The 12,641-nt window shown below is 39.5% G+C and overlaps 1 protein-coding gene across 2 annotated transcripts; it reads right to left on the bottom strand.

The window, feature by feature from the left end:
* Positions 1-1,082: 1,082 nt before the first annotated feature.
* BUB3 (BUB3 mitotic checkpoint protein) lies at positions 1,083-12,533 on the bottom strand. 2 transcript variants are annotated; one of them, XM_010714865.4, is made up of 9 exons: positions 12,443-12,533; positions 12,131-12,221; positions 10,255-10,449; positions 9,357-9,426; positions 8,375-8,526; positions 5,484-5,642; positions 3,924-4,101; positions 3,345-3,561; positions 1,083-1,400 (listed from the first exon to the last, which is right to left on the bottom strand). In XM_010714865.4, the coding sequence occupies exons 2-9, from the start codon at positions 12,137-12,139 to the stop codon at positions 1,391-1,393; spliced, it is 990 nt and encodes a 329-aa protein (XP_010713167.1). In that variant the 5' UTR covers positions 12,140-12,221; positions 12,443-12,533; the 3' UTR covers positions 1,083-1,390. The 2 variants fall into 2 exon arrangements, with proteins under 2 accessions (XP_010713167.1, XP_085085550.1); XM_085229424.1 differs by having other exon boundaries at positions 12,448-12,470.
* Between the last annotated feature and the right edge of the window lie 108 nt (positions 12,534-12,641).

The following is a 12,641-nucleotide window of genomic DNA, read 5'->3' as shown; positions in this document are numbered from 1 at the left end:
AACAATTTATAACCCAAAACATAATTAAGTCCAGTCTCCCTCTCTCCTATATTTTGTGACCACCTTTGTTTGCTTTGTAACCATGCAGATCTTAGTACAACACTACTCAAACTTTGGCTTTTTCTTCATATTTACCATTGGAAAACAGCACAGGTTACATATCTGTGGTATTAGCCAAACCACCTTCAATGCCCCTCATTCCTCTCCTGTCTTCCTCCACCTGTTACTTCACTTAGCTTCCCACACTTAACACTTATACCTCTGTACATTCCCACTCTATGCTCTCTTCGTTTCACAAATCTCTTTTTTCACATAAAACCTACCTTTTCATTATTCTCGGCCTGTTCTACCGTCCTCATTTTGGGTCTCTTTCCCTCAACGTCAGTGTTGTACTTAGAAGTAACAACAACAACAACAAAAAAATCTATGGGCTCAATCCTACATTCTGCAACATAATACTCTCTTGGTTGAGAAGAAATAGAAGAAGAGATACTGCCTACGTTTGCTCTGCAAAGATGCATGTATTTATACTTGCACACAGATATAAATTGTGCTCTGGAACACTTAACAGTTCAGGCAGACCTAATAATAAAGTCTGTTGTCTCAACATTCAGCCATCTCTCAGACTAGGGATTCTGCTCTCAGAAGCCTTCAGTTCCCATATTTAGGTTCCAGTCCCAAACTATCATCCGCTTCCTCTCAAAAAGCCAATAAAAATATTATTCTTTTTAAAAATTGTTATCAGCAGATCAACTTTTGCTCAACGTTCTGTAGCCATTAACCCTCAAAACAAAAAAACAAAAGCCACTATCTCTACCTGATAACAGCTCAAGCTTGTTAACTCCCTGCAGAGTCCAGCTTTCTCTCCACTTCCACCTTCTCTGGAATGATTTGTTACCATTTCCGTTGTTGGCAAGTTTGTTTTCTTAAGGTAATACAGTGCTCCCACTGACTGGACAGGCATTGATATCTCAGAACAGAAGCAGGAAATACAGCATCAATCCAACCACTGGAACTCAAGAATTTGGGTAAGTTAAAGCTTTGGTCTTCACGTACGCTTCAAAAAAGATTGTTACACAAAATATTTTCAAAAATCTAAAGATATTTATTGAACACTTATGAGACCATTTCATAACGAACAATACTACAAAATTGTTGCAAGTTTATAAAGATATACAGAAAATTACCTACAGGAGGGTTGAGCAATAGTGCTAATGAGACCCTATGTAAGCAGAAAAGTAACAATGGATTAAGACATGAGACAATATACAAAGAGATAGTTCTTAATTAAAAATAACATCTGAACACAGGCTGTTCTTCCCATTACTTCATCTTAGTCTTGTTAGGAACAGGTGGGCAACTCTTGTAGACCTCCACTGATATCTCTTCTTTAAGTAGACCTGCAATAAATAAACTGCATTTCAGCAAGCACTTCTTAAAGTAATCATAAACAGGTCAAACACTCAATATTTTAAAGCGCAGAAACGCGTAGACAGACCACATTCACTTGTACCAATACAACACATAATAACTCAGTAATCAAAAGCCTGATGCTAAGTTTATATCACACGGTTTCATTTAAGGATGTGCCATGCAGAAATGCACAAAGATCACTACGAAAACATAGAAGACCAGTAGCTTTAGCAGCAAGCAATTTATTTTTAGACTACAACAGAGATGACTCACACTACTGCAACACTGAAATATATGCATCATTCTTAGTGCACTAAGGTTGGCACATGCAACTTATAAACGTCAGGAAAACATATAAACCTTGTTAATGTTTTCAGAAATTCATTTAAAGATAGAAACAGGTCCAAAAAGATGCCTGTCTAAATGCATTGCAATTACGTTACAATTATTTTCCAAATACACAGATATGTTCTGTCTTTTCTCAGCTCATTACTGACTCAAACAATTTGCCCTTCTGGGATCAATTGTTTGCTAATAAATAATTGTTTACAGTCACAAAATGATATTAAGGAGTATTCTTATTAGTTTTCCTTCTACAGCCTAATAAGATTCAAAACTAGCTGATTCCCAAGAGTCTAACCTTAACCTTGCTGTGTTTAACAGCCCAGGAAATGATGAACCATCTGTTTCAGAAAATAATGGAGGGCCAAGAGGAAATATTGTTTAATTGTAGATTAACCTCCTCATACGGCAGAATGAAGCATCTACAGAATTAGCAATCATAACTAGCAAGGAACGAGAATAACTGAAAGCAGCTCTTGCAATTACAAAACCAACAGCAGCAAGTAGTCTTTTATCACCTCTTTTTTTTTCTTTAATTCCTCCCAAACATATGTAACAAGCACAACCTAACTTTTAATATAACTGAAAAAAAATCAGCTTAGGACTTCTATAAATGAGGAAGCCACAGAAATAAATATAGAAATAGTTACGTCTTCCTTTTCCCATGAAAACAAGATTGTTTTAAAACAATCATCTCCAAATAAGAGATGATGCATTTATTGCTTTGTAACTTCCACCTCACATCTCCACTGTGAGGAAATGGCAGCTGCAAAGCAGTGTACAAGTCACTTAAGGGAAGGAAAGAATGGTGTTGGTTTAAAAAGAAAGAATTTGGATCACTTATTTATTAGCTACCCGTGATGCTAAATATCTGCTTGTCTCAGTCAAAGTTTGAGTAATAAAAGAAAAAAAACAAACAGTGACAAACCACAAGGACTTGAAAATAAAAACAACTACTCCTGTGCTGGCATAATGAAGAGCTGTGCAATTCTGCACCGCAGTGGTAATTTTTTTAAATGTAACATTCATCCCAAAACAAGCTTAACAGAAATCCTTCACCCCATAAATCAGTTTGCCCCATTTTGACAGCAAGAATGACAGTGCGTTATCAGAGGGCTGCAAAGTCCAACACACAGCAACTGAGAAAGCCAGCCCTGGATTCTACACACCCATTCCCTTCTGTACCAGCTGGGTGCACACAGAGCGTGTACAGATTTCATTAATTCCAAGTTCTAAATACCCCAACACGGTGACATTTACTCAAATGAATTATTCTTCAATTCCTCACTTAATTCTTGAAGCAATGAGCTAGCAATAACTCCACAGCTTCATATAATAGCACCTATTCAAAAAGGATAAGAGTTTGACATTCTTCTCCTGCTAAACAACTGGGCACAATTTTATCCATCAGACGTCTATCAACCTACGGATATTGAAAGCTTGGGCGAACAAGATAAAATCAAAACCAACCCTACTGTCAAGCTGCACTATCTACCGGCATCAATAATGCTATTCATAAATTTAGGAAAATTAATAAAATCTTGGGCTGAATGCTCAGAAAGGCTCAAACACAGGCGATGCATACTCACTTAGGTTTTGTTTCTGCATCTGTCACTTGGCGAATATAGATACCATCTTCAGGATGTTCAATGTCATCCATTTCATACATATATGAAGAAGCTATTGCAAGGGTGGTTCCATCGTTGCTGAAGGCAAGTGATGCTATGCTCGTGGGATACCGATGGAACTGACACAGTCGCTTTTTGTTGAATGGATCCCAGATATTTACAAACCCGTCAGAACCTCCTGAAAAATAGTTTTTAGAAATCGTCTGCAAGTTATAGCTGGGAGAATGGTAACAGATACAGTGAAGTAGAAAGGATGGTAAAGAGAGATTAAAGAATGTGGTTACATGGAATGAGTTTGTCAGATAAAACACAGGATTATATACAGGTGCATTATTCACTGAAAGCACACTGAGTATTTCCTGATGTCTGATAAGAGAATTAACTCCTGCTGCAGCCAATAATTTAAAAACCATGCTCAGAGCAAGAAATACAATGTAAGAGACTTAAAAATGAAGGACATACGGAATAAAGGCTGACCTGCTCAAATCACAAGCTACAGAAAATGATGCAAGTGTCAAGAAAAATGAATGTTTACTCTACCTGTAGCAAACGTGTTGTGGACATTATGGAAAGAAATAGCATTAACTGGATAAATCTGCTCAATGTTATTCTCTTTCAAACGATGGCACTTGAATGCATATTTCTTCTTCTGTATTTCTGGACTCGGATCCAAATACTCCACTGCAACACGACCTTCAATGGAACTTAAAACATAACCCTAGCAACGAAATGGGAGACAGGCATTTTAGAAGTTTGTAAGTGGAAAAAAGACTGCCATACAACTTACTTTATATTCCTCTAAATTAAAATAAATGTAAACAGCCTTTGGTGGTGCACAAGCACAAGTCGTTACCACTGATCTATGGCATCAGCAGTAAAATCTGCCTTTAAGAAGCAACTCAGATAAAGCTTTCCAAAAGATTTTCATTGCACCATAAGTTCAAGCTAACAGTGAGGCTTTTAATTATCTTTGTGAGAGGAAATTCAAGTCGATTTGGAGATAAAAAAAAAAAAAAAAAGCTATTACACCTCCCAGCACTTGCACTTATTCCCCGAGGCCTGTATGTTGCAAATACTCACAGGATTATTTTGTTTCATTAGTCAGTTTACTAGCAAGTAAACCCTTCAAGTTGAAACAGTATTTTCAGCAGCATTGATTATAAGGGGTGTCCACTTATCCAGTTCATTACAGCCCTGACTTACAGCAACTTGAGATGCTTTTATTGTACCTTCCCAGTTAAGCCCATCATAGAGCATTTCAAAAGAGGATTATAATGATCTCTAGCTTTATTGAGGTTCTTCAAAATCCAGAATATAATCAGGAAGATCAATTTGTTTTACTACAACTAGAACTGAAAGTGGAAAAAAGCATTCATGCCACTTCAAGAGTGAGCAAGGAGGTCTCTCAGTGTCTGCACCACCTCCATGCATACTGAAAAATTGTCTTCCAAACCAGTTCCTGCTTTTGCCTGCAAAAGCTATTGTTGCTTTGCTTCAAAATGAGCCAGAAATACCACAGACACACTATGTTAACCTACTTGGAACAGCTCTGTGATCATCTAAATGGCACCATTTGCTCAAGGCAACGAACCATCGATTCCTTAGTGAGTGACACAGTCAAGACTTCAGAAAATTAAAAAAAAAAAAAGTTTACTACATTCTTACAGTTTTAATCCTGCCCCTCTTCACTGCCTGTTTAGGAATCCAGGGTTACAATGCATAAAGCCTGCTGGGAAACCATCAACTCTGTCTTCATCTTTTCTACTGCTGCTTCACGGAGATTTTTACTTATTTATTACTGTATTGTGATGCTGATATGCAAAGAGATGATTTGTAAATTAATTTAAAAAAGAGACAAACCGAGAAAAAGTGAAAACAATGTGCTGATGAATCAGTGGCAAAAGCTCCAAAGCTATGCTGTTCATTAAAAGACTTAACCTGGAATAAGGAGTCGACATCATTTACTTTCTCCAAAGATGGTCCTTAAATTTCATAATCCAGAAATATTTTAAAATGAGATGCAGAAAGCTTGAAGTACGAGTCGTTATTTTTCCTACAGAAGTCTCACCAGAAATACAATCACTGAGATTGCTCCCATACCTGTTTGTTTGGAAATGCTCTGATACAGCGGGTCTGGTATTTCAGGCTCGATTCCCTTCGCTGCTGAACGTAACCCATGTTGCGCAAATCCCACACCAGCACCCTGCGACCTGCAGTGCCCACAATCAGCCTGTCTCCAGACACAGACAGCGTGTACACCTTCCAAAAAGAAGCACAGGTTTTAAACACGTATTAATCTGGATGTTTGTTGCACAAAAGAAAGCGTGAGCAGCCTGTAACTAAGACTGCAGCCCCAGATTTCCCTTCTGCTTAGATTTGTAACTCAGATTTGGGATAAACAATAGGAGCATCCAGTTGGTTACTGGCCAAAAACCAATGTAGCATCTCTTACCTAGCACATACCTTAAAACCAAGCCCAAGGCAGCATCAGAAAACATAAAGCTAACTTACAAAAACCAACAGTAACCAAATGATTTGAGTACAAATACGCACTTGTAAAATCCTAAATATCAAGAATGTTCACCGTATTGCCAGTCTGGAGAGAACCTTCCCCCTGGGGCTTTCCTTCCTCAGTATTAATTCACATTCTAAATGATACACATGTACAGAAAAAGAGATGCATGATTCAAAAGGGAAATAAATATTATTCAAGTTTTCCTGGAAAATCATTTCAAGCATTAAATTCATTGACAGGTCAAAACAAGAAGGAAATATGAACAAAGCAACAGAGGAAGAGGGCACAGATTTGGTCTTTGCTTGGCATGCACAGCTTGCATCACCCACTGTGCAGGCATCATTGCACAGATCAGTCTCACAAAGCCACTGCACGTTTTGTTTCTCCTCTGTCTAGCAGCAACACTTGTTCTCTTTTTCAACAGAAAACGTCAAGCTGCGTTTCATGTTAATGAAGGGAAATAAAGTGCTAATAAATCATTAAAAACAGTACTTTGAATACTACAGTAAAACTAATTGAAAAAGCCTACAGCTTGGAATTTTAGCTCTGTTCCCAAAACTGGCTCAGAAGTTCTACTTTTTGTTTCTTACAATTCTCACACAAATATTAAGGGCATCAATCATTCTGCGTTCAACTTCTACTAGGGATGGAGTTAACCTGGGCCTAAAGGAGAACAACACCTGCTTAGTCAAAAGCTCTGTCCTACCAAATGAATTATCAGCTGTAGCTACACAAGCAAGATGGAATCCAACTACCTCCAGCTGCTCTGCCACTGAGCTGATACAGCTACTGAATATACTTCAGAAGAGGAATGACAAGTGTAAGAGATCTGGTACCCTGCCAGAAGGACTCTATTTACTTTGGACAAGTGCTTGTACTCAAGCACACAGCTTCCCTTTTCTGCTTCTGTGATAAAGTTTGTAAACAGCACAGCTGTTTGGACCTAATAAGACTACCCTGAAATATTAGGCAAATAAACTTGTCTCATCAACTTCTTTTGGCAAAACTCTTGTCTTCTAAAAAGTAATTTATTATAAAAAATACAAAGCTATCAACTACCTCACAGCTCCACATATACAAAACCCTTTGTCTGTTTAACGAACCTACATTCACTAGGCATGCATCCCTGCTTTAAAAAAAACACCATTATTCAATTTCCCTCTCAGGACTGATGACTTATTAAATGCTCACATAAGATCTAATGATCCCAATGCCGAATCCCATTTACATACAAGTGGGAAAAGACTTAAAACTAAACTGATCCGAAAGTGTTGAACATCATATGTTTGTGCACATATAGAAACAAAGGCTTAAGAGCATTAAATACCTTAAATCTTCTTTACAAACTGATGTCACACCTGTATAGTGAGTATTCTTTCTGTACCACACAATCATAAATCAAACGAAACCATTGTCATGCAGTTGGGTAGGTGTACACATTTATCAAAGGCAGTATTAAAAAAAAATGACATAATGAACCTTGCTGAACCAATAAGCAGCTTGATTCACTGTCTGTCCGTTATATGATATCCTGTCAGCAATTTATCATAGTTCTTTACATGCTACATACAACTATAAATCAAAACTAGAAATAATGCAATTACTTTATTCTGAACAAAGGCCTTGTCAGGAGGAGGTTCTGCTATATCGTAACAAAAGTAATAGCTATTTAGCTGCAATGGGGAATGCAGTGATGGTTTCTATGACTCGATCGTACACTGTGACAGAGCTAAGTGCCATTTTTAAAAGAGCCCAGGCAAAAAATATTCCCATGCAAAATTTGGTCTTCTATAATTCGTTCCAATGATTCCACTCTAAGTAGCAAAAGATCAGCAAACCATGTAACGTATTAGGAAAAACTCAAGAAATTACATTTCAGTTTACTTGTCTTGATCTCAGCACAGAGGATTTTGGTCAGTTTAGACCTTCTTCGAATATTAGGTGTTACAACAAAACAAGCAATTCTGCTCAACTTTTCTACACAAGTCAAAAAGAAATATTATTTCAGGCAATGAAAATTGGCCTCTTACTCTATTTCTAGACATGTTTCAAAGCAATCAGACCTTACAAATGCCAGGATTTGATATCTAAAAGCCTTAATGCCTAGGGAAATCACTAACAGCACGTACTGAAACAATTAGGCCAAAAATTAGCAAAGTAAGCCATGGATTATCAGTGACCACCTCAATTTCACATGCTGTTTTTGTTGGGACTTCCCTCCTCAAACTTGATTTTAACAGGATGATTTTTTGCCATCACTATTGCTAAGAATTAAGTTATGCTCCTATTGATGATAGCGTAGACCCTTAGCCTAAAATCATAACATATTCTGACTGCTATTCTAAAACACAACATTTATGTCTTAAAAAGCATCAGAAGTCACGACAATCACACAGGATGAGCTCTCCAACTACACATACAACTCCCTGGCTGTATTATTTAACATGTTACCTGGGATCCCAGATCCACTACATACCTTTTCTGGCTGAGAGAAGGTTCCTGCATTGCAAGGTGTCCTTGGATCCCACAGTTTAACTGTCTGATCCCAGCTGCCAGTCACCATGACATTCACTTCTGGGCAATACTCAACACATCTGATAGGTGCATCATGGCCACCAACAAGGTTTTCTGGAAGGAAGCAAAACCAAATGTAACTGTATGGGCTTCACAAACAGAGTGTGGTGAATGAACTTAAAAACACACGTTATGGTCATACAAACACACTGTAACACACAGTATAAGGTGCAAAAGTCTGACAAAGTGAAAGTTTTCTGTGCATTTTGCCCCATCTGTGAAAGACCATTTTAAATATGTCCGGATTATAAGCCTTCAGAAAACAGCATGCTCAGTTTTAGAGCAGCTCAGCTAATTCCCCTTTATGAGACAAAGTAGCTCGAAGCACAGAGCAATTCTCAACAGAAATGGAACTCAAGATGCCTTAACAAGCACGTACCAGACTTCCTAGCAGAGTGCCAAGCCCTGCTTAGCTGCTAGGTGGTACTTCCCAGGGCCACCAGTTTTTCTGCCAGACAAAGACACACATGACATAAAGTTTAAAGCATCAGCAAGATGGGTATGTATCTGCTTCCTTCCCTTTTCACCTTAAAATTAGGTAAGGAAAAAAAATACATGTGCAAAACACATCAGTTAATACCTGTCACCAAAAATGCTTAAGGTTTCAGTTTAGCAGCAATGGATCCAGCCCTTCTGCTAGAATTGTTCTGGCACAATCTTTAATTACACAATGAGAAATACTGCCTTGTTCAGTGCCCTGGGCAATCAGAAAAGGCTGCATGACTCCTGGGTGCCAGTGGTGACAATTTAAACTAAGGAGCTACTGCTTAAAGCAAATATTCCCCACCTGAAAAACTGGAAAAATTCTATTCCTGCAAGTATCTAAACCTGAAGCTCAGGCTGGGTGTTTCAAAGAGATGGCTCACAGAATTCAGTGTGCTTACCTTGGTCCGTGTTTAAATCGTGCATTTTCAACTGCTGATCTAATCCTCCACTCCAGGCATGGGTAGGGTCCTATAATGGAAAAAAGATCCCCTCATGACATGCATAAATGTACAGCAGGCAGGGAAACTTCAGTCTCCCAGGCACAGAAAGAGACCTGATTTTAAGAGATTGGGGAAAACTGGAAACCATGTGAGAATCTGTGTTTTAAACCACAGTCTGAACTGCAGGTGGAAAAAGCACAGTTAAATTGATCCTTAAAGCATTCATCCAGTAACTTATCAAGTTCAGACACTGCAGGACATGTCACAATACAGTGCAAAAAAAAAAAAAAGTTACTTGCAACAATATATTTCATATATTACGTGTGATAAGCAAAATAATAAGCAAAAAAAAAGCCAATTAAAAAAATTGTTCAGAAGAATATTTCAAATCTAATGCATTAAAAAGCTAGAAGTATTTGGTAAATGGTTCATGTGGAGCAATGTTGTCTTTTGAAAACAACCCAGTAAGAGAGGGCTAAAAAAACAATAATTGGCTGTGGGTATCCAGTGTGAATGATTTCTGGGTATATGCTCCTCTCTAGAAGAAACGTGCAAAGAATTGACCACACCAATGGAAAAAAAAAAACAAAACAGTATAAACCAGCTGAACTTATTCTTGTCTGCCACTTCTGCCAGAAGTAAGCTATGCATGTGCCTGCATCCTTCACAAAAAACATGGATTTAGGACAAGAAAGAGCCTTGTGGGAAGAACAATTAGTCCAAGTACAGTGCTCTTTGACACCTGCATTTCAGGTAGGAACTATCCCTTTAACTTCAGGGACTGACAATTTCTCACATGCTTTGTGCTCCATAAGTCCGAAAATACAATTGAAAAACAAACCTCACACACACTTACATAAAAAGCACAGTCAAGGACAGCTCCTGAATGCTGATATTTGAGTCTCATGCTGTTGGCAGGAACATCATAGAGACGGACAGTGGTGTCCCAGGATGAAACAAGCAGAAATTGAGATGTGTTTGGACTGAACTTTACCGATGAAATCCCATCATCTGGAGTTTGATTGAGTTTGAACTCGTTTGATCCCGTCATCTGACAACAGAGCACAGATGTCATTTTAGTCACAACAGGAAAATAAACCCAGCGAGTTAGCTGGCTAACTGACACATCTCAGGGTTCATTTAAAGGAAACTCAGAAAGCTTGCTAACCTTCACGCAGAGCGTGGAACACAGAGAACTGACAAACACACTGAAGATGCTTATCGCAGCCCAAGACCTTAACTCTTTTCCACATAGAGAATTTTCAATTTAAATATCAAACACAGAAATACAGCATGGAATAATTATCACAAACTTTTTGTTCTGTTTATCTCTAAGCTTATATACAATATTGTTATGTACTTTCCTCTCATTACGCTGTCTATGTGGTTATATTTCTAGGAGTATTTATAAGTTACTCTGAGACTGAAGATTTCACTTTAAAAAATGGTGGCAGAGAGGAATCCAAGGAAAAACTTCAGCAAAAAGCATTCCTGATTCAGTGCAACTGTGCTGGACTTCCAAGAACTACAACTGCATGATTACTCCAACAGTTACCAGCACTAATTGGTACACATAAAAAAAAAAGTAAATGAGAGCTGAGGCTACAGGCAAATTTCAGCTGGAAAGACAGTGAAGAGCTTAGAAATACTCTGGATGAAGAAACTGTTCATTATAAGTACAGCAAAAAAAAAAAAACCCAAAATCTTTTAAAATGCTTTCTAAGCATTAACAACACATTTCTTTTTTGAGAAAAGGCTTAATAAGTGTATTAGCTCTGACTTTTTGTAATGTTATCACATCCGAACTTGCATACAAATGCAGAAGAGAGATTAGACCTTTGGGACCAAAATCCAAGACAGAACGAGAAGGTGAAATATGACAAGAATCAACAGCACTGCACGATGATTCCAGTGCTGTGTTTGTCAGTAACTGAACCATCATCAAGCTGTAGAACAATGTAAGCACTGCACATTCTTACAATGGAAAAAAAGTCTAAAGTGGAAGCTCCTGGAAGGATACCTTTACATAAAACACCCACCGAAACAAAAACTGTACCATTACAAGTACTCAAAGTGGAAGTGAAAATATAATCACTTTTAAGAATAGGAAATAAAAACTACACTCTTAATCCCTTTTTCCTTGCCCAAAAGATGGATATGCTTGAGAATCCATCACACACACACACACACACACACACAACTTCTAACAAAGGATTCTGCAGCAGGTTCATTACACTTTAAACAGTTAAATGTATCTCAGTGAGGATTTCAAATGGATGTGCAAAGACAACAAAGTAAGGAATAGAGAACCAGGAGGATCTAAGCAGACACACTAAGAGCAGGAAGAGCAGAGACTTGGAAGGAACTCCTGAAGTTTTTGAACCCAGAAATAAGTATATATACATACATATGCGTGTGGGTGTGTGTGTTCCTCCTATGTAGGTTAGCAGTCAGAAAAAAAAAAACAAAGGGTTCTGCACATTTCCAGAAATAAATCTAGACTGCCAGAGAACAGTGACTGTTGTGGTCAGCACAGAGCCCTGACACAGCTCTGGAGCACCACACACAATAATCCGTGGAGAAGACATCCCAATAAAGGCAGAACCACGACACCAACTTCAGCACGGGGTTTCTCTGCAATTCTACCTCCCCGAGAGCTCCCTGTACAACGCAGACACGGAACCAACGCTTTTGCAGCCCTCAGGACCCCGGCACGCAGCACACAGCACTACCGTTTTCATAGTACACGGCTTCTTCCCTCTCTCGAGGCCACACCACGGAGAACTGTTCTTCACAGAGGAGGAAGGCAGTCTGCCGATAGTCCTGTGTGGGCGGGAAGCACAGCGTGAAGGCCAGGCCCATAAGCGGCGGTTGATGCGAGGCCGCTCGCAGGCCGCAGCCGCCCCTCAGCGCGGCCCCGAGCCGGGACCGAGCCCGGAGCCTCCACCGTTATCCCCACACCCTTCTCCCAGCCTTCGAACCCGCTTCCGACCCGACCCAACCCGAACCGACCGACCTCACCCCGTCACCCGGCGCGGCCTCACCTCACCGCCTCACAGCGCCTAACGGCCGTCCGCTCTACGCATGCGCAGTGCGCGCAGCCCCGCCCGCCGCTTGGCGCCGCTCTCCCATTGGTCAGTTCAAAGTGGCGTGGCGGCGCGGTGCATGCTGGGAATTGTAGTAGGCCGGCTGCGGAGCGCGGGGCGGGCGGGGATCGGCCCCGAATGTCCATCGGTGGAATGG

Source organism: Meleagris gallopavo, chromosome 8, assembly GCF_905368555.1.
Source record: "Meleagris gallopavo chromosome 8, MGAL_WU_HG_1.1, whole genome shotgun sequence".
Classification (NCBI taxonomy): Eukaryota; Metazoa; Chordata; class Aves; order Galliformes; family Phasianidae; genus Meleagris; species Meleagris gallopavo.
Note: the sequence above shows the minus strand (reverse complement) of the source record. Positions and strands in the feature narration are given on the sequence as shown.

Coding starts and splice junctions, on each gene's coding strand:
- BUB3 (XM_010714865.4), bottom strand. Junction 8,527..9,356: donor CGATTTAAACACGGACCAAG/GTAAGCACACTG, acceptor GCTTCCTTCCAG/AAAACCTTGTTGGTGGCCAT. Junction 3,562..3,923: donor CCACAACACGTTTGCTACAG/GTAGAGTAAACA, acceptor ACTATTTTTCAG/GAGGTTCTGACGGGTTTGTA.